Genomic DNA, 22,883 nt, shown 5'->3' on the forward strand with positions numbered 1-22,883 from the left:
TATATATATATTTAAAATGAATGTAATATTCACTTTTATTAATAAAGGAAGTATGGTTAGTAGAAAAAGCATAGACTATTTTCACTTCTTATTTAGCTGTATATTCTTGAAAAAGATGCTGAAATTATCTGAGCCTCAGCTCGCCCAGCTATAAAATAGGACTAAAGCTGTGGTGTCTATCATTTAGCTACTGCTATAATTATGCATAAAAATTCAGTAGTTTAAAATAATAATTTGTGCCTACCGTGCATGCTTTAGCTTTGCTTCAGGATGAAGTTCTGCCAGATATGTTGAGCCTTCCTTCCAATGGTGTTTGTTCTGTGGCTCAGACTGAAACAGCAGCACCTCCACTAACTAGGGAAGCAATTTTCATACTGAGCACAGCAGTACAGATGGGAAGGTGGAAACGTACAATACCTTTTGATGTCTTGGCCCAGAATTGACACACTGTCACTGTGGCCTCATTCCTTTGTCCAAAGCAAAGTTCCATAACTATCCCCATTGTGCATATGGGGATGGGAAATAAGCCCTGTCTATATAAGTAATTGATAACAAAGTCACATATCCAGGATTTCCTAATACAGGCAAGAGTAATGATTCAATGGACTACGCTGGCATTTGCAAGATTGGATTTATGATTTTTTAAAAATATATAAAACATCCAGTCCCTTAAATGAAAACTTAGGGCCTCAGTAATAACTGGACCATGACAATGGTCATAATGATGATGCTAATGATGTGTTCAGATCTTGTATTCAAATGTGCTCTCCATGGCTTGGAACACATTGTCCGGATGGTGTTCTATCTGGGTGGCATCTATAAAAAGAAATACACTGACGAGCTGGATTGCAAGGAGGTTGGGTTGAACACGAAGGCCTAGAGATCTGGAAACTCTTGAAGAAATGAAAAATAGCGTAAAGAAGAATGGTCCATATATAAATGCATCTAAATACAGTACCAGGAGGCCTGTCTCACTGTAAAAAGAATAAACTTTTATAAAAATGGAAGGAGTTGACAGTGTATGGGGATTTCCTTTGATGTGAAGTAGAAAATGAGAAGCCTATGAAGAAATCTGATGCTGGCAAGGATAGAATGTGCTATCGGCTTGCTGAGCAAAAATGAGTACAAGAGTAGGTAGACAGTGGCAAGTGCAGTCATTTTCTCTGTAGGCAAACAGATGAGCTCTGGGGCAGTAGGTTGAGTGGTCATGACAGAGCTATGGTCTCTGTGCCTGAAAATCATGTCTTAGCTTCCCTCTCACTTCCTTCTGGTCTTACAAATTCAATGATCTTACATACCAATGTGTGCATCTATTTTATGTTGATTCTACAAACACACCACTCTCCAAGTCCCCTAGTCCCACAAGGGCAGTGTAAGACTTGCCAAGCACTGATCTCCTTCTCTTCCTTCTTTAAACTTGATTCACCCCCTTCCCATTTCTCCCAATCAGCCTTAATTAAACTGTTTGAAAGCTGCAGCTTGATTTTAATTAGAGCAAAATTGAAAAGATTAGAATGAAATTGGCCAATCATTGTTTACGGGCCGTTGTTTGAGAACACAGCAGGCTGCTAAATTACCTCCATGCCAGGATTCTTGAGTTCTTCCAGACAGTAGGAAGGACAGAGCACCACGACATCAGGAAAGGGCTGGTCTCATTTCTTCTCTTGGGCCTCCAAATATTGCCTGGTCCAAGAAACTATTTAACCAAATGACTCCTAGATTGAAGTCTTCCTACCTAGGGATTGTTTCTATCTACACTGGCCAAGAAGGCAAAATAATTACCTGTGAAATAGAATTATGTAGGCAATGGTTCCTGAATATGAGCACAGGTCACAAGCAAAGACAAAAATCAAAACAAAACAAAACAAAACAAAAAAAACATTGGTAGCATGGTCTGGATTCCAGTTTAACTCTACCACTAATCAAGTGAGACGGGGCAAATCACTTCTTTTATTTATCAACCTGTTAAGAGTTGATTAATGATATTACTTTTTCATTTCTTCCAAGGTCTTTGTATAGATAAAATAGTTGAGCATGTGTGAAAATTGTTTGCAATTAAAAAAAACCTTAAAAGATTACTCTATACCAATATGAGAGATATGATTTTTACTATCATTTCTTTTTACACCCCAGATTAATCATGTCTTTTTCATTATAGCAGTAGAGGCTCTAATGGCCAAGTACCTTACAGCAATCTGTTGTTGAGATAGAAATGATCTGATGATGTGATGTGTCTAGAAATACTGCCTTCTGTACAGGAGCCAAAGCATGACAGTTCCCTGATCCCCTGAATTGGCCAGCTAGTGAACGTGAAAATCACTTAGCTGAGACGCTGAGGTAAATAACTGACATCCATCAATCTGCATGTTGGCTTTGAATAGTCCCTTTTATGTGAGTTTTTTAAGATGAAAAATGGGAGCACCATGAAAATAAATGATGATGCCCTACCTTGGTGGATTAAGCTCTGGATGTGAGGTATATTGGTGGAGAGATGAAGCTTGTGAAGACCTTTCAGTGTCTGGAATGCTTTAGGAATACCAGAGTCAAATTGCAAGACAAGCTGGTTGGGGATGACAACGCTTCATGAGAAAGGTGGAGTCAGAGAACAGAAACATTTGCACTTATCCAGAACTGGTTGATATGTGAGGAATTTTCCCATGGGTCACTGCTTGACAGTTTAAGTAAAGAAAGGTAAATCACAGAAAAAAATGATGAGGGAATTATTTGTATCGTTGGCTTAATGCCAATTCACCATTTCGCTCCAAAGTTCTTAAATATTTTATTCAGTAATTTACCCTGTTTCTTTCTTCATTTTTCAAGAAAAATAAGCCACATTCTTTTGTACAAACATAGTCCATATCAGAACAATGGTTTCGAGAATGGGTGCTCAGTTCTTCTTAGGGCTGCAGTCCTATTGAGGACAAAATGTAGAGAGGGTACCCCCCAAAATAGATTGGCAGGCTCAAGGGAAAAAGGGAGGCAGTATTCCCTATCTTGACAGCCCATGCATTTTGTCATTGTTTGCAAAGTGGTGTTTGGAGCTGGGCACCCTGAGATCCATGGCTGCTTTAAGACTTTTCTCCAACCTCCAGGGAGTCCCAGATCCTATTCTGAAAAATGCTGCTGAGTGAGCAGGTGATTGGTTGACTCTGTTGGAAATGGCATTGATTCCCTGTCCAGTAAACTTAGCCTGGAGTCTAACTCTGGAGGAACAAATGGCTCCTAACACACACAGGCACATTAACAGGGGGACAGGATGGTGCCAGGCTCCCAAGGGAGCCACGGGCTGAAGGGGTGAGGAGCTACATGCTCAGGGTATGGGGAACATGACTTTGCAAATGATAACCCTACTGGTTGCCTTGAAAATGGGCTTGAACATGGTTCCCCCATAGATGTGGAAGGATTAAAGATTAGACAACTGGTAATGGAATAATCCAGGTGTTAAGCATGAAGTCTCAGCACAAAGACCAACACAGTAAACTGCAATATTCATTACTACTAGATTTCAGCTTCATTAAGGTATAGTCTATTTTAAAGCCTTTGTCTGTCTGTCTTTCTGTCTATCTATCTATCTATCTATCTATCTATCTATCTATCTATCTATCTATCTATCCATCTGTCTGTCTGTCTGTCTGTCTGTCTTTCTGTCTATCTATCTATCTATCTATCTATCTATCTATCTATCTATCTATCTCGTGCCTACCTACTTATTTATTTGTAAATACTTTCTTCCTTAAGGCTTCATAGAGAAGGAAACTTCACAGGTAATGACTCTTCATGGGGGCTGGATCAATGTTCTCAGTTTTTAAGCCTGAAAAGTGGTGCTTAAGCGTGCAGCTGCTGGAAACTGCACCTGGGATGGAAAACCCCAGCTGGGCTCTTTCTGGCCTTTCATCTTCCAAAGCCATGAGACCCTGCGGGGGGTTCTTGCTGGCAGATTCCTTGTTGACCTTGTGTAACGTAGAGAAGCACAGGGTAGCTGATGACTTGGAGATACTACTTTTTATTTACATGTTTTGAATGAGGAACATCTTGTAGGCATTTAGTATTCTCACTAGAGATCTTTTTGTGCTTCAAACCCAGAGCTGGCTTGGGCTGAACCAGTCCCAAAGTCCTGCTAGAGCTCCTTGTGCCTGAGGTTTGGCATGGCTGTGGTTTAGCTCTCCTCCTGAAGAATTCCCTTTGGATTCTGGAGAAACCCTTAAATTCATGTACAATCTGAAGCATCATTTATTGGCAATCTGGAGCATTAGTGTTAAGCAGTTTGGAACAAAGATAACGATGATCACTGCTGAATATATATCTCTATCTCTTTGTATATTCATATCTATAATATTCTGAGTGCTGGTGAGAATGGCTGATGTGACACACTGGATTAAACCTTTCATCTGGATTACAACTTCCTTAGACTTTGTCCCGGCTGTTTTTGATGATTTTATAGGTCTGTTAACCCTTTGGCAGAAATAGATATCTTTCACTCAAGGCTAATCTAAAATATGTTAGAGGGAAATGAAAAATGCAGTAAACTTTGGTCGGTGATAGCAGACTACTGGAGTAACCTCTCAAAATGCCAATGAATACCTCATCCAGTCAAAGCTCACCTTGAAGAGCTCTGTTCACCCTTTAGCTCCACACATGGGCCCTTGATGTAGTGGCCTCTGCTTTGCTAAAGGCACTTCCTATAGGGATCATGGTACTGTTTGAAATGTTTGCTTTCTCAGATTGTTTACTATGTAGCAAACACAGTGGGAGAAGATTTTACGAGAAATGGCTAAATTGAAATGGAGATTTACTTGATGTCTTAATTGAAACAAAGATGATGGCTTAATTGAAGCAGTGTGTGTTAATATAATTGATATATAGAAAACATTCTTTTCTGAGGAAAAAAAGAGCCTTGATTATTTTATTACTGGAAGAAAACTGCTAAATGAAAAATCGGAAGTGAACATTTATTCTTTGAATAGTAGCTCAGGCTGCCTTCCAGTCATGCCTTCTGAGGTTTTCAGATGCTGGAAAGAACCAGGTTAATGTGTGCTGTAAGCTCACTTTTACCATTTTCTGACTCAAACTCCATTCACAGATGTTTCCCCATTATTTTGGTTCAGTGAAGGACCCTAAAGGGCAGGGGAAAAAATGTACTGCAGAAGAGAAAGCCACTGAAGACTTAGAATCTGAACCTTCCCCCAGCTGAAGACTTGTGCCTCATTCTGAGTTGGCATCTGTATTAATCAGGTTTCTGTCCCTATAACAAAACATCTGAGGCTAGGTGTTTTATAAGGAATAAAAGTTTATTTGGCCCCTTGTTTTGAGATTCGGAGTTCTTTAGCTCCCCCTTGGCTGGATCACATGGTATGAGGTATCACAGTGGAAGTGTGTATGAGAGGTTAGAAATCACATGGTGAGACAAGAAATCCAAGCCAGGAGAAAGCACAAGACTTGTTCTCTATCAATAACCTTCTCAGGACAAATAACCAGAGTTCCAGGAGAACTCTTCAGCCCTCTGAGAGCAGTGCTCCAAATGAGCTTTCCCTCTACCTCTTAAATATCCCACAACCTTGTAAACCTTTGGGGTCTAAACCATTACAATGACCCAATGTAATTTATTATGCAAGCAGATTTTGCTTTGTATTTGGAATTTCTTTTGTTTTTGTAAATGTAGCACCTTATATACATTCTTTTGGGTTCTTTCTTAATAAAATTTTCTTTTTTTCCTCATTGAGTTTATTGATACATTTCAGGCATACAGTACAGTTACATTCATCATTGGGATCTTGTACATGACAGGTCTTGGTTCTCATTTTTTCCCCTTATCCATGACCTCCCTTCACCCCCTCCTCCCTTCCCTATTTACAAATACTTTATTTCCATTTTTCATTTTCTCATGTCTTTTTTTCTTTCCCTTATTACATTTCCCCTTCCCTCCTATTGGTGGGAGTGCAGACTGGTGCAACCACATGGAAATCAATATGGAGATACCTGAAAGAGCTGGAACTAGAGGTTCCATTTGACCCAGCCATCCCTCTGCTGGGTATCTTTCCAAAAGAATTAAAAGAATCATATCACAGTGATATACGCGCACCTATGTTTATAGCGGCATAGTGTGTAATAGCTGAAACTTGGATATAGCCCATTTGCCCATCAATTGGAGACTGGATAAAGATGTGGCTTTTCTATAGAATGGAATACTACTCAGCCATAAAGAATGAGAAATTAGAGTCATTCATAGGAAGATGGATACATATTGAGAATCTACTCCTAAGTGAAATAAATAAGTCACACATGTGTAAATACCGAATAGTTTCTCTGGTGTGAAAAACTATAATGGTACATAAGATCCTAATGAGATAATTGAGAATGTGAAATAGGAAGTGCGAAGGCCTAATAAAATTTTCTAATAAAAATTTTCAAATATAATCCCTATCCTTATGCACTCTTCAAAGAATCCCCCCACACACACTTCTCTCGATGTCATGATTATTGCCCCACTGAGTTCCACGTGTAGTGACCACCATCATGGTCAAAACCATGTCCCAGAGAAAGGATAGCTGGCATGTAAATCCTGACTATGCCGTCCACTGGCTGTCACCGCCTGGGCAAATTAGAATGTGTGTGCCTCAGTTTCATCATACATAAGACAAAAATAATTATATTTCTCTCCCTATCTGAATATTTTATTAGCTAACTCTTACATAAGATGCGTGGAATGCCTAGCACATAGTAAGAATTCATTAAATGTTAGCCGTTAGTTTTTATTATTTGCACATAAAATGCTTCCTAGAACAGTGCCATGCATGTTATGATTTCTTGACCAACCATGGAAGTTGGAGCCAGGCATTTGCCTGTGATTCCTCCCATAATGCTCTGTGTATGTACTTGATTCTTTTCCAGTCTCGATTTATTCTGCAAATTGAAATATTGAAACCACTTTAATCCAAACACTTGTTGTTGTCATATAAATGTTGCACTGTGTTTTGAATATAGAGTAAATTCATGTTTGATGCAAGTAAAGAAATGGAGGGTTCTGGGTAGTGAAACCATTTTTGTTAAGATAGTAAACATTTAAAAAGAATGACAGCACAATGAAATAAACTTAATTTAGCTGCACAAAGTATGGTATTGACCTCAAGTATTAGCACTGGGTTTCAAGCTAAACTCTCTCACTTACTAATGATGCGACTTTGTCCAAGTTACTTTCTTAGGGCTGGGGTTGCAGCTCGATGGGAGAGGGCTTGCCTAGCGTGCACACAGGCCCGTTTGGCTCCCAGCACCTCCTTAGGTTTCATTTGTTGCTACACTACTGTCACTGTCGTAGCAGCCATTAGTGGCACTGGGGGAAAATCGGGACAACAGTGTTTTTTTCTGGCTCTGCTACCACTTGGTTATTTTGCTTCAGGCAAACTTCTTGTCCTCACTGTCTCATGGTTTTCTCATAACAGAAGGGAGTTGAAATAGACCTTAATACCAGGGTGCATGACAGCTTCTGGGCATGCCACAAATGGATTACAGTCTTTGGGGCATCTGGGCAGAAGGACTTCTTGCATTGCTCTCCTCCAATCTGAGCAACCTCATGCATGACGCCGATGTGTTTTCTTTCAATTGTTAATTTTATTGGTACATTTTAGGCGTGCAGTATACAGGCATTCATCATTGGAATGTTGCACCTTTACATGATCTATCTTGGTTCCTATTTTCCCCCTTCCCTGCCCTCCCTTCAATCCCTCTACCTCTCCCTGTTTGCTAAGATTTTGCTTCCATTTTGTCCTTTTCTCATTTTAATTCTATTCCCTTCTCTTCTTCCCCTATCCCTCCCATTTCCCCCTTTCCCTTTGAAGCTTTTCTTTCTATTTCACATTACGTATTATACCTTTTGATCCTTATTTACACTGTGGAAAAGACTGGCAACTTTATTCAAATGTTTCTCTCGTTCTTCCAGGCCAGGTTCCTTTCTTAGTCATGGGTGACACTCGGCAAATGACTTAGCTTTCTTAGATTCAACTTCTTAAATAAGTAAGATGCACTTAAAACTATGGGTTTGAGTGCAATATATGTTTTTCCAAGTCTGATGTCAAACTTGGTGAAGGGGCAATATTCTAAGCCTGTTGTTTTGTTTGGTCATCTTTAACAAAATGAGCGGGTGAATGTGCCAAAAATTACCATCAGCCCCAGTGTAGAGAAATAAAGACATATCATTAACAATTTGCGTGTTAGGCACAGCAGAGTCTAATTCAGAGATATTATCATTCACTAGACATCGGAGTGTGGACCACACACAGTCCCTGGAAGTTGTTCATGTCTGATGAAGATAATATAAGAGGACAAAACAAAAGAAATTATACACATGCTTCATTTTTATAAATTAAAATCTAACTTTCTCATTGATATGTATACACATTTAGAAAGCTTTATGTTATGGCAGATCAATCAGTAACTGGCTGTTGCTCACATCCGTCCTCATCCTGTAACCATTTTTAATCAATTTTTCAACAATTTGCAAACAACTGGAGGATCAGGAGAGCTGTAGCATAAAATAAGTGACGTGGACAATCTCTCATTTGACTGTTAACCCAAAATATGTCGATCATCTATCTCTGTTCTAATGTTAGAAACATCAAGTACTGCTCTATCGCTGGAGAAAGAGTAGAATAGGACATTAAAATGCTGCCCTTGTAGAGTTTATGTTCTTATGGGAGGGAAAGAGAATACAGCAGGTTATGTCAGGTAGTGGTAAGCGCACAGCGCAGAGCATGGGGGCAGAGGATGCAAGCTGCCCTTTTGGATCGGATAGTTAGGGACCGTGTCTCAGAGGAAGTAATATATGGCAACCCTAAATGCAATAACTGAACAAGCCAGTGACTACTAATTTTGTTTATTACACTTAATTAAAGGTAGACCTGCCTCTACTGTAAAGTGGCTTTTCTTTAAGGGAAGGGCTTTGACCACTATAAGAAATTATAGCAGATAGAAGAATACCTCCCCCAAAGCTAAAAGAGGAATATAATAGGAATTAGTAGTTAATGATGTCTGAATGTAACCTATCCAAGGCAGTGGGGTTGGGTTTAATGACCCTGAGGATTCTTCCATCTTTGTTTCTATTTCTGTGTTTAGTAATTTGCTGTTATGACTTGTCAGTGCAATTATCGTCTAGTCAGTGAGGGGGTACCAGTTCCCATCCAGTCGACTAGAAATGAAATCAGGCAACAGCTCTTTACTCTGCAGTGGGACTTGGGATAGAAAATGCTTGTGACAAATACTCTGTACTTTAATTAAAGTTTAGCATTTCCTACACAAAAGAAATGGCTGATAATATATTATTATGAACTCGCCTCCTTGAATAAATAAAGTCACACAGCAAGAATTTTGAAAGACTTTGTTGAAACCACGAATTATTAGTCACCCGGTTTCCTTTGTTTCCCTAGTGATGTTTGGCACATGCTCCTCCTCTCCATCTTAGCCTCCTGAGTTGCATTGCAGGATTTTAAAGCCTCAAATTGGGCATAGATTTGCATTTATTTATTTTACCTATCATTTTTTCTGCAGCTCCATCATTTGCTCTCCAGAGCTTTGATGGAAGGTTAGACCAAGGGTGAGCTCTGTCACCATGCGAAGGGTTGGGATGGGTCAGGGGCTGTGAAGGCTATGCCTTTTGTTGGTTCGTAAGGCCATGCAGCTTTCCTTCCTTACCAGTATAATTTGGGAGACAATGGAAAACTCCTTTCCTATGAGAGAGGTGATGATCCTTTAAACTTCATCCCAAGGCAAAGATTCTGCTTGAAAATCTTTTCCCTTTAACATGCTAACATCTCAGTGAATAGCAGAGCTTGAAGATTACAATCCTGGATGGAACTAGAAAGAAACTTTGCTATCTTCTGAAATAGGGCTTTTCAACCTATGAGTCCTTTTAGTTCTTTCAAATGTACATGTGACACTTGCACTGAAGGCATCAAAGCAAGGGGCAATAAAACTGCTCATATCTTAATTTGACTAAAGGCAGTCAGACCAACATTCACTTATGCCTAAGAAAATACACATAGACACAATACATACATGATAGCTTCACTTAAGACTATCCTCAAAGCAGTAAACTTTAATTTGATTGAATCTTTACCTTCAGTCCATGTCTTTTTAGTACACTGGGTGATGGAAAGGGAGAGGCATATAAAGCACATCTGAGGTCACCAAAAAGTTCTGGTGTCTCAAGGAAAAAACATGTATGGAATTGAATTGCAAGCTGAATTAGCAACTTCCTCCATGGAAGCCATTTTTCTTGAAAACATAACCAACAGACAATCTATGATTTTCCAGACTGGAGTACTTGGCAGACATTTTCTGAAAAAAAAAAGAAAAAGAAAAAGAAAAAGAAGTAAGCTGGCTTTTTTAAGGAAAACTGACAGCATTTGTTACCAGTGATAAAATTTAAACCTTCAAACAAAAATTAGAATTTTGGAAAACTTGTACTTGTCTTTGTGAGCTTGACAGCTTCCTAATATTTACAGACTTTCCTGATGAGCTTGGTGGTGATATTAACTAATACGATGTTCTGATATTATATAAAGGAAAGTGTCAAAATTTAATAGGTCTGCATAACTCAGTGGTCTGATATTTTCCAGATAGCCAATGCATACTGTTAGAAAATCATGCAGGGTGAAAGATCATTCAAAATACAATCCTGAACACTGGATTTTAAGGTAGTAGTTTGTGGGTATGCCTCCAGGTATCATACTGTAACTACCATTTGTTTAGAGTGATCTCAAAGGCAAAAATCTATAATTGTGAGAACAGATTGCAACAGAAGCAAATCTGAGAAGGCAGCTATCTTCTGCTAAGCCAGATTTGGAAGGGATTTACAAAAATGCAAAGCAATACCACTCTTGTTAAATTTGTTGTGTTTCAGAACATATTGTTAAGTCATAAAAATATTTACATTATATGAAATGGGTTTAATACTGTTATGTTCAAATGAAACCATCATAAATTTATTTTTTCTCAGTTTTGTTTTCTGAAATGGCAAATATCAATAGATAGAAGCCACATAAACAGGCATAGGGAATGCAGTTGTTTGTAAGAGCTACAGGGATCTGAGACGTGTTAGATTGAACTCTAGAACTGCTGCCCTGATTCTACCAGTCAGTAACCAAAGCCATTTCGGATGATGTGACATGTCTGCTGTGTGACAGTTGAAGCTGGATTGGCTCTTTGCAAACTACTCTTCCACTATTCTTTGCCCTACACTGCTAGACATTGCTACTTTTCATGCAAAGGAGCTAATCAGCTGGACTCCGGTAAAACATGTGGTAAGGCTCTGATGAAGGTCAGAAGAGATGTGTGCTTCCTCACAAACTACCAGATGAGGTGCCAACGGGTCTCTTACCAGGTTTTGCGCCACCTACCATAAGAACCAGTGGAGACCAGAGAGACAAGGTCAGCCCATCAAGGAATGGCACGCCTCCTAGGTTCTATGCCTTTTGTTCTGGAACCCGGAGGTTTTTCTTATGCCTTGGCTTTTCTTCCAGGGAATTTGCCCGCTGGAAAGTGAACAGCTTGGCTCTAGAAAGAAAGGACTTCTTCAGCTTGCCTTTGCCTCTTGCCCCAGAGTTTGTTCGGAACATCCGCCTCCTTGGAAGGAGGCCTAACCTGCAGCAGGTTACCGAAAACCTGATCAAAAAGTACGGCACTCATTTCTTACTTTCTGCCACCCTCGGAGGTAAGTGGTTACCAGATTATTTGAATCATCTTTATGATCTATTGAACATAACTCCAGCTTTCTTCCTGGGCATTTTTTTTCCTTCCTGGCTTGTTTCCTGATTACCATTTCCTTTCTGGTGTGTGGGAGAACAGTGTTTTCTCTAGGTATCCAAATTCACCCGGGACATTTCTATTTGCTTCCAAACGTCTTCCTGAAGAGGGGGTGTGGGCTGAGACTGGGGACAGACAGGCTCCTACTAAGCACTCACCAGCAGGGGGCGCTCCCAGTTTTCTTTTGACGGAGCCATTTAACCCCGCGGTTTCACTTACTGTTTGCTATGGCTACAAATGTCAGACCCATAGGCAAAGAAACAGATGTCCTTTGAGGCCCTCACTCCTGCTTTGTAATCAACCAAACTAATCCCCCCTCTTCTGGGCTGGCGAATCACCTCCTGGTAGGGTGAGGGCAGGCATGGGGCAGTGCCACTGTGCCTGGGACCCAGGGCAGAGCCAAGAGCACTGAAGAGACACGGAATCCTCTCCACCCCGGGAAGAAGAAAGCAGGATTTATTATAACATTTGACTCGCTGCTAATGGACAAAAAGAAGCTCTCCCTGGGTTCAGGCCAGCTGCCGGCGTGTGGTAGGTGTGGAGTGCTTGATGAGGAGGAGGGAGCCTGAGCTTCAAGGCTTTTTTGCCCTTTCCAAGGGAGCAGAAATAGGCTTGGTAACTTCTCATAAACAACTTGAGAGAGAGATTTGTGTCTCTCCCTGGCGGTAGATTGCCTGGGACAGAGATCAATAGAGGATGTTAAACAAATAATCTGGGGGTGAGCGACAGGGAGCTTCGAGAGACTGAAGGAACTAGGGAAGAGGAGGGTGTTTCAGCAGAGCCCTGTGGCCCTGGGGCAGAGCCCGAGAGAAGGCTGGAAAGATGCCCAGAGAGGGAAAAGGGCCGAAGCAGGAACTGCGCTTCCTCCTAGCTCTCTCAGCCCTAGGCAAGGGTTTCAGGTTTTCTCTGGTGGGGAATTTAGGGGCTAAAGGCCTCACCAATGAACTTATGTTTTTGCTATAGGAGAAGAGTCCCTCACCATTTTTGTGGACAAGCAGAAACTGAGCAGAAAGACTGAAACAGCAGTCGGTGGCCCTGCAGTTGGGGGCAGTGGGAACAGCTCTGCTGTGTCCCTGGAGACGCTGCACCAGCTGGCAGCTTCCTACTTCATCGACAGAGAGAGCACACTGCGGCGGCTACATCACATCCAGATTGCCACAGGGGCCATCAAGGTACAGCCTGAGAGGTCCTGGTGCCATAGCCTTAGCACTCGAAGGTCAGCCAGGCATAATGGTGGGGCCATTCAGCCTGCAGCAAGCATTCAGCAAGCTTTCACAGAGCATTCACTCTGAGGCAGGAGGATGGATAAGGCCGCTGTGCCCACAAGGGTTATGTTCTAGTGGGGGCAAGATCAAAAGAAAGACAACAAAGTGGTTTCAGGTAGAGATATAAAGAAAAGACAGTTACAAGGAATATATTTCCTTGAGTGTGAGATGGAGAAGCTTAGAGTAGCTAGATGGGTCAGGAAGGGTACATTGGGATTTAGACTTTGAAGCTAAAATGTGAGTGATAAGAAATCAGCTATATTTAGAAGTGATGGAAGAGTGGAACTGGAGGAAGAGTGTCTGGGTGGGTGAAGGAAATGGTAAGTGCTAAAGCCCTGCCACAGGAACCAGCTTGGTGCCTTGTCAGAGCACAAATAAGACTGCTGGGGAGAGGTTCAAAGAAGACACTGTACCAGATAAGCTTCAGGAATAGGCTAGAGCCAGATCAAGGGGCCATGATAAGGAATTTTAATGTAAATAAAAGTGAAGTAGACAACCATGGCAGAGGTTTAGTAAGGGAGTGATCTCATGCATGTTTTTAAAAGAGCAATAGTCATTGTGAATTTAGTAACTTACTTGTAATCACCACATAAAGAAGGTGTTTCATCTGGCAATTGGATTAAAGCTCTTGAGCAGTCCCTCTGATGAAGGTACATGACTGACTTGAAAGTGAGCAGGAGCCTGCAGTGTGTGGTTTCAGTGTCAGGCGGGTATCATGAGCCAAACGGGAGGAACTTAGAGAGAAAGCAAAGTGAGGAAGTGGATGTGAATGGAGGTGCTTTCTCTGCAGATGTGAGCAGAACAAGGGTGATAACTGAGAGTGGTGTGTGGTCAGGGAAGTATGTGCTTTTGCTTTTAAGAAGGGAGCTGTTGCAGCTTATTTGTTTGTTGACTGAAATAATTCCCTTGACAGGGAGAAAGTGATGATGTAGGTGTGATAGGAGGTAATTTCAAGAGCAAAATCCTTGGGTGGCAGGGATTGATATCCCATGCATGATGGGACCAGTCATCCATAGAAGCATGAACTCCTTATCCTACAGTGGAAGGCAACATGGAGTTCACCAGGACAAATGCTGAAGGATGGTTAGAAATGGAGGCAGTGGGAAGGTACCATTTTTTTCTGACTGTTTTTATTCCCTTGGTACCACAAGAAGCAATGTTTTTGGCTAAAAGGAAGGAAAAGGCACTATTGAAAAGAGAATATATGACATGGTCTTCTCAGAGAGAAGGAGTTAGGAGTGTCAACTAACTAGATAAATTAGCGGATTTCTGGGTAACACCAAGGGCCCGTGTGAGATTTGTGGTAAAAATAAAAACATAAGACCAGGCAGGATCATTGTGAATTATATCAGTTACATTCAGTTCATACACAGGCAGGCAAGGAATAGGTGGAGGGCTGGATTAGCCAGGATGTGTGTGTATTCAAGTTGAAAACAAAGAGACAAGGGAATTGAGAGTATCCAAGAAGTTATTCTAATGCTGGAATAAGAAATCTAAAATAGACTAAAAGAGAAAGGAGATGAGTGTGGGGTGATATGAGAGAAGTTAGCTCAAAAGATAGAAAGTCTAGGTAGGATTGGTGATTTCTTAGGGGGAAGAGATGAGAGGAAATATGAGTGTGTGGTAATTAATACTGAGCTTATAGGGGGAATGCAGTCACCGATAAGATCAGGCTGTGGGCATAGTCATGAGTGTAGTTGGTTACATTGATTAGCACACAATGTGAGGGGCCAGGGAAGGGGAAGAAGGCAAGGTAAAGGGTCCAAGGATCTGAGGGCCAGAGTACTAAGGATCATCTGTATGGATGCAGAAGCCAATAGGAGTGATACAAACTTGGAGAAGTTGAGAATGATTGAAAATTTAATACTGAAATCTCTCAGTGAGTGAAGTAAGAAAAATAAACTACAGCAAGGATGGACAGTGGGCAGCAGTGCCTGATGGTTCAGGCTTCAAAAGAGAAAGAGCTGGTTAGACAGGAAGGACAAACAGCATCAGGAAATTACAGTGGAGGACCCACCTCACTTCCACGCCAGTAATGTGAGATGCAGGAAAGAAGACAGCCACACTACAAGGCAAACTGTATCCTCAAGGGCAGCTTGGGTGAAGCATATCCTGGAGACACTGAAGTTACTGGGATTTTGCCAAGGATTGATCATGACATCCAGGGATCATAGGGGAAGTTAACTGAGGAGAAGGGAAAGGATTAGCAGGTATACGGTGCTGGGAGGGAGCATTTGACAGACGAAGGTAACTTTCCATTTACACCACAAGGATGAAAGGTGCAGTTACGCGGAATGTTAGGGAGCTCAAAACGAGGATAAAGGACTTAGTAGCATGGAGTGGTTTGAATAAGAAAGTAGAACTCTGTGGAAGCTCTTGTTCCCCTTGATTCCTGCAATGGGCTATGTCCAAGTTGAGAAAAATTGGGAAATTTTTATCTTTCTGTTGTCTTTCTGTTTTATTGTCAGCCAATGCCACCAATGCAGGACCACTCCTTTCTTCGTTGTCATATCATCAGTTCCTGGCACCTAGAAGATTATTAATGATTACTTATTACCTGAATTTTATAGATACTTACTATTACCCCCTTAATTTTTTCTTGCAGTATAATAGTTCTCAATTTTCTCAAGAGAAAAATATCTGGTTCAGAGTCTACCCTTAGTCTAATACCAAGAGTGGGACTCACACGGTCTTTACCACAGGTTACAGGACTTAACTCTTACGTAGACTCCTTGGCGTGGAGTGAAAGGGAGGTAGGGTACTCAAAAGGAGCTATATGATCATGCTTGAAGATATACTTCCCAGAACTAGAGCCACTGTCCATCTGCTAAACGGGGCAAGACACTGCTGTTCTTGGAAGCCTTCTTTGGGGACTTCCCCATGGGCATACTGAATGTGAGACAAACATTCAGCTTCCCCTGGGATGACCAATCTGGGATGCAGTCTGTCTAGGTGTACAATGGGCTCTCCACATAGGATAAATCTTAGGAAACTATGAGTGAACACGGATGATTTCATGTTTTCTCCAACCTCCATCCTTCCAGGTCTTAGTGTGGTCTGGAGACCTGACATGACCTATTCAAGGGCATACTGCTAGATCAGTGGTATCAAACCAATGGGACACATGCCACAGTGACCAGTTTGTATCATCAAAAGGATCTAAAAGGTTCGCCATTGCTGTGGTAAACTAATAAACAAAAGGCTGCATAGGAATCCCATCCCACAGCTCTGCTCGCCTGATGGGGCAGATCTGCATTCAAGGTACTACTCTACCAGAAACCTTAACTTTGCTCTAAAATGCTTAACACCAGTTAATCCATATGGCAAGAGTCAACAGCTTCGATGGGCTCTGTAATACATCCTCGCTGTCTAGAAATCTTTTGTTGTTGCTGTGGTACCTGCCATCTACTTCTCTCAGTGAATGAGTCTTCACAGTAACTGAGCAGGCTGCCACCATAGTCATTATTACCCAGTGAAGGTGGTGGAGTGAGAGAGAGGGCTCTGCTCACTTGGGAAAGAAATCAAAAGCCTCCATCATATCTGCCTGCCTCTTATTTCTCTAAGCAAATGTGCAGTAACTTTTCCTTAGAAACTTCTTTGCACTAAGGTAGACAAAGAGGTGCCCTTCCCCATGTCGTTTCTTTGTCTGACATGCTCCCTCTGAGGCCCCACTGAACATTGCTCTCTGTTGCAAGACTTGCTCTGATCACACACACTTCTACTGTAGGATTTGTCACATTGCATTTCAGTGGTTTACATGCCAATATCCACCCCCTCTACCCCATGACAGCAGTAGGTCTGAGAGGAATAGAGACTCTCCAGCATGCACATAGCTCTAGGTCCCTTTACAGCATCTAGGATGTGGCATAGTGTTCAATAAAATGCTTGAAAGGGAAAGGCAGGCTATGCATAGTTTAGTAGGAAACAAACTTTCTGAAGTAGGAGAACTTAGGATAAGGCTTCAGCCTGGATTCTTACTATTTCTATGACTTTGAGGAGTTATTGAATTCCATATCTCTCTGCCATGACCTGAGTTGCCAATTATTTGGCCCATGTGTACATATGACTTATATTCAGCTAATACAGCTGTACCAGTTTTTAAAATGTTGAAACAGTTCTATATACTTTAAGTCACTGTGTGCCACCCTAACCACCTTTAGCCTCCCACAAAATCTCCAGAACTTCTGAGAGCAGCCAAAGGGCAGATGTACCTAAGGAGGTCTCCAGAACCTTGGCTGGGCACTAAGACCGCTATCTCTTCTGATTAGTGAACTTCTGTTCCACATGATGATAAGTATGATGAATGTCTACCCACCAACTCTGACATAGGTTGGGTGACACCAAATGATACAGTCCACATGGAAGCATTTTACAGACTATGAAGAGCAGTATGCACACATCCTGTCTGTACCGCTCTGGAAAGAATCAGGGCTAAAAGAGGGAGAGGAGACCTTTTTCTTAGTTATTGCTCACCCTCTGTTTTGTCTGTTTAGTCAAAGGGTATAGAAGGACTTGTAGGGGAGGGTTTGAAATACGCATGGCTAACTGAGGAGAGGCCATACAAAAGTCCAGCAGGACCCCAGGATGGCAGAGGTTCTTACAATGCTTCTTACAAAGCATCCTTAAAAGTGGTTTGTGGGAACTCTTCACTGCAGTTGCCTGGCATTCCCTTTGTAGTCCGTGAAGCACATACACCATCAGCAGTGCACTCCGAGCATAGCCCCACCATGCACAATTAGAATCCCATCTCACTCTGCTCTTAGCTTTGCAGGTGTCCCCACCCAGGTAGGACAGGAGCAGTATGGAAGTGATGGCAGGGGAAGGCTTTCCACAGTGAGGTTTTGCACAATCTGGTATTTACGGAAAAGTGGATCTGCTAATGAACCTGAGATCCATCAGGGCTTTCTGAAGGCAGGATGGGCTCTGTCAGCAGACCAATTAGCACCCAATTATTTCCCCTTTCTGGAAGCTTATCTGAAGCTCTCTTTGAATGTGTGAGCCTGAGTGAACTGCACTTTCCATTACCTCTGTGGCCCACTTTGCAATCTTCCTGAGCTGTCTGCCTCTTCCACAGAGGAAGCAACAACATTTTCTCCACCAGTCCTTTTAGAATTTGGCATGTCCTCGCTCTGGTGCAGTGGGAGGGGGTTGTCTCAGGCCATCCTGTTCACTGGTGTTAACATTGGACAATATCTGCAAGAAGACCAAGCTCAGCTGCCTCTCTTCTTCCTACCTCTTATCTAGGGAGGAGAGGGATGGTCTCAGAGAAGAATGGCAGTGAAAACATCTGTGACTGTAGTATCTTGTGAAACCCAAGTGAGACTTCCTCACTTGTGGCATCTGGCTTCAGATCTTTCTCTCCTCAGAAAATGAGGATGAGAATCAAGGCCTTTGTCTCTTCCTCATATCCATCCTTGAGATACATTTAGCAAAGGGAAGCACTGACCCTTCCACTGGCCTACCTGGTTGACTGTGTTCTTGGAGAACTGACCTTTGGAAACGGCAGAGCAAGCATCATAACCACCAAAGCCAGCACTAGAATGCAGAACAAGACGGTGGGGGTGTGGAGTGGTGGTGGCTATGGAGAGGGGTAGGAGTGAGGAAGAAGAAAGGAGAGCTCTCGTGGCTATTCTCGGCCCTCTCCACCCCTTGGGTCACATCCTACTCCAGTGTAACGCTTGATATCTTCCCCTCTGCATAGACAGTGCTGGCAAGAGACAAATGCAAGAGTGGGTGGGTGGAAAGCCAGTGTAAAACTTAGTGACATTTTGGCGGCCAGCTTACCCAGAGATAGGAACAACCCAGTATCCCATGTACCATACCCTACCATCCTACCCCAGCCATTCAACCCATCCTAGGCCAAAATGAACAGGCTTCCACAGAGTTGCTAGGCTAGTTCTTGGCTACAGATCTTTTTATAGGGATTTTGTTTTTGTTTTTGCTTTTGTTTTTTTGGTACTGGGGATCAAACTTGGGTCCTTGTGCTTGCAAGGCGGGCACCGGAACCACTGAGCTAAATCCCCTGCTGGGGATTTTTTACATAGTATAAAAATAGAGGTAAGACTGGCCCTGTTTAACAACCACCCAAACACTCACTCAAGAAGTGTGATTCGGCACCAAGTATCCACATGTGGAGGGAGACAGACCCAGGTGGAATAGCCACAGAAGTGGGGTTATAGAACTTTCCGTTGTCTACAAGCTCCTTACTGGCAATGACTATGTATTATTCATTTTTGAGTTCTTGATATTCCTTGAATGTTTGTTAAATAAACAGATAACTAAAAGAAAGATTAAGTCTGATGAATCCTAGCCCTGCAGGTGTCTATATGTATGTCCTTTAAGTCGCTTGACTGATCTGGGCTTGGTTTTCTAATCAGTAGTACAAGGATAACAGTATTGATTTCAGGTCAAAACAAATTGTTTTGTCTAATGTTAACACTTTGAAGAGAGAACAGGTCACTAGCATATGTTGGGTAGACTGGTATGTTTAAAAGACTTTGTCTTTAGACAATGGTACATGTAAGTGGTTTAAACTCACTATTTTCTGACAGGACTTTGACCTGTCTTTTCAGGAAATGAAAAAGTACTAACCTCTTTTTGCCATTTGATAGCTCTGTGGCCAAAACACTGCAATTCTCTGAACCTTGGTTTCCTTTTTGAGGAGTGATGGTCATGAAATTTATCCTGGAAAGTTTCTGTGATGGCTCAGTGGATTAGAAAAGTAGAAGTCATTCTTGCTGGTGTCCTGGTTTTGGTTGTGTTCTTCTCTTGGGTTTGTTCTTGCTGCTTCTCAGGCACTTTGTCTACTGATACTCCCTTGATCTCTGTCTCGAATCACCTGGGCAATTTCCTCCCTTTTTCCTCCCACCTTACTCATTCATCAAGACCAATTTATGGCTCAGCTTGTCAGCTAAGCCTTCCCAGGTTACTGTAAATTCCAAGAATCTCTACTGTCTCCGTCTCTCTCTCTCTCTCTCTCTCTCTCTCTCTCTTCCCACTACATTTTTACATTTTTAGTCAGTATCATACCAGGTCTCATTTGACTACTTTGCTCCATGTTCATTTTCAGACAAAATCCCCTCAATAATGTCACTTGTACATTGGTATTCTCCACATTAATTACCAGGGTACCAGCACATGTCCTATGCACATCTGAGCCTGTGAGCTTAGATCGTGCTGCCCCCTTTTTTCCTTCATAGTAGATTTCACTACATATCCCTATCTTCCCACATCCCTCTTACCTAAGGATCAGCTGAGATAGTGTTTCCTTTATTACTTCCTCCCATTTCCCCTCTGTTTAGAACTATTCTTTCCTCAGTGCTCCTTGTGACACATTTTTCTGGTGTGACTGGGATGTCTGTCAGTCACTTGGGTATATACCTGGCTCCAAAGGGAATCCGCTATGTAACTTGTACATCTTTGTGTCCACCTCCCCAAGCTGCGAAGTCTAGAGCACATTAGTCATACACTCTCTAATTCACTGAGAAGCTGCTGTATATCGGACACTGTCCTGGTTTCTGGTGACACCATGGCAAACAAAATAAATGTGAGTTTCTCTGCAGAGATTTACCGCATGGGACCCCAACATGAATGGCATACTCCAAAAAGGATGCAAAACTGCAGCTCACATGCTTTCTGCCAGGCAGAGGTGCCTGGAACTATGAAAGGAGGTCAGAAGAATCATGGTAGGCTTCTTTGAGGAACTGCAAAAAGGCACTCTGTGAATGTTCAATGAATTGTGTGGAATTGCACAGCAGCTGTTCAATAAATACTCGTTGATTGGTTGATGGATTATTGGCAGAGACTTTAGAAATCCTGAGAAGTAAGGGCCTCAGGTCCCCATCATTCTTATCGCATAATTATTTCAGTGCATTTAAAGTTCCCCATTTTTTCAACTTATACTTTAAACATCAGGGAAAATCTGATGGGCTAACTTTACAATATTTTAAAATGACTCTGTGGTGTTTTGGAATATTACGTGGCTATAAGAGTTTATGTATATTTAATATAGTTATTAAAATATGCAGTAAGCCCATGGCTGATTTTCTCAAAGGATATCTCAGTGCCGAGGTGGGACTTAAATGTTTAATACTAATAATAATACTCATAATTCATATTTCTTTAGTGCTTTTCATCTTCAGGATCCCTGAAGCCTGTGAACATCACATCAGGTGGATGCAACTGGGCTGGCCAGCAGGGCCACAGGGACTATATCTGGTGCCCTGGCTTCCTCTGGGGAAGGCAAAGGGCTGATTCTAAACCAAAGGTCTCACTCCTCCAGCTTTGTCTGCCTACACTGAATTTTCTCTTCCCAGCTATAAATTCCCTTTGGCTCTCTCTGAAAGACTCCTACTTATGTACAGCTCTTTTGCAAGCCACATATCACACATATTCACCGTTACAGGACAAGCAAAGTCATTTTATGTTGCTGGGGTTAGGGAAAGATACAGGCTATTGTTTTGGCCAAACCAGGGTAAGACATGGAGTTGCCAACTAGATGATAAGAGATGGGCAAAGGGAAAATTTCCTCTTGTTTTCTAAATTTATGTCCTGTTTCTTCCTTCCCTAGGTCACAGAGACCAGGACTGGTCCTCTGGGCTGCAGCAACTATGACAATCTGGACTCAGTCAGCTCTGTCCTGGTGCAGAGTCCGGAGAACAAAGTGCAGCTACTGGGTAAGCAGCTCTGTGATGCTTTCCACACTGCTCCCTCCTAGTGGGAGACACGGATCACTGAAGAGCTAGAAAGGGCATTGCTTTCCTGTTTTGTTAAGCCCTTCTCAAGCAAGAGCTACCGCAGGTCTGGGACCTCTATTTGGCAACTTTCTGTCACTCTTTTGAGAAAACCTCTGGTGCTCTGCCCTCCACCCAAGACCCATTGCTCCATTTGACACCTAAAACCTCCTTGTCATATTCCTCCTAGAGAACACTGTCCTATAAAGAACAGCACACCTGTCCTTAGAAGCCTTGACGTAGTTCAGTGATTTCCTTTGATATCCCCCCAAAAACCCTTCTCTTGTTCCTTAGAGATGCACTGAAGAATAACTGGTCTCTGTAGAGTGATTATGAGGTTACTGACTCTTGTTCAAATAGGAGTTCTACAAACTTTGGGACCGCTGGTTACTGTAACCACAGCCTGAAAGTGGCCCTGCTGTCTGCACTTAGTCTGTGGTCCCCATAAGAACTTCAAAGCCAGGAGAAGACATTGAAATGAATAAGAGCCTCTTGGCAGATATCGAGGAAGAAAAACTGGAAAAGAAAAAGGACAGGAAACCATACTAGGTTTAAAGGTTGGGAGGTAATGGGATGTGCACTTCTGCTCTGTTTCCAAAGCATCTTAGAGGAAGGGCTGTGCAAATTGAGTCAGTAGGAAAAGTTTCTTTTTCTTAAGGCCTAACTGAATTGGACTCTATTTAAGATATTATTGTCTCAGCATTACAAAATCGATAGCTTTCACCCGTGATCTACAATTACAAATTCTAGGCAACCTGAGTCAGATGCAACCCAGTCATACTTTAAGAATCAAGAAATATATAATACAGAGGAGTGAGAGACTCTCTTATTTAGTGCTACCTAATACAATTAGCATCTCTCTTCTCCATGTCACTGGATGGGATGGGTTTGTGTCTGCAAATTAGTGATGAGTGCAGTTCCAAATGTCGGATGGCTCATTTAGAATAGTCTATGCCATTTAATTTTATAGCCCATCACTCATGCAGACCTTGCTTGGGGCACTTATTTTATAACAATGGAAAATGTTCTGGGGAAGAGGAGGGGTGGTGGCAAGGGAGGTGAGAGGGAAGTACTTAGAGAGAGGAAATTTCAG

At 42.0% G+C, this 22,883-nt stretch overlaps 1 protein-coding gene across 1 annotated transcript in view; it reads left to right on the forward strand.

The window, feature by feature from the left end:
• The window catches only part of Brinp2 (BMP/retinoic acid inducible neural specific 2), a 92,971-nt gene that overhangs the window by 64,000 nt on the left and 6,088 nt on the right, over nucleotides 1-22,883 (forward strand). Inside the window, exons 3-5 of the mRNA XM_010630209.1 lie at nucleotides 11,511-11,701; nucleotides 12,757-12,965; nucleotides 21,628-21,733. Coding sequence (XP_010628511.1) covers nucleotides 11,511-11,701; nucleotides 12,757-12,965; nucleotides 21,628-21,733 — 506 coding nt within the window. The remainder of the gene's footprint in view (nucleotides 1-11,510; nucleotides 11,702-12,756; nucleotides 12,966-21,627; nucleotides 21,734-22,883) is intronic.

The sequence above is a fragment of the Fukomys damarensis genome, unplaced genomic scaffold (genome assembly GCF_012274545.1).
Source record: "Fukomys damarensis isolate Sample0158 unplaced genomic scaffold, DMR_v1.0_HiC HiC_scaffold_11, whole genome shotgun sequence".
Taxonomy (NCBI): domain Eukaryota; kingdom Metazoa; phylum Chordata; class Mammalia; order Rodentia; family Bathyergidae; genus Fukomys; species Fukomys damarensis.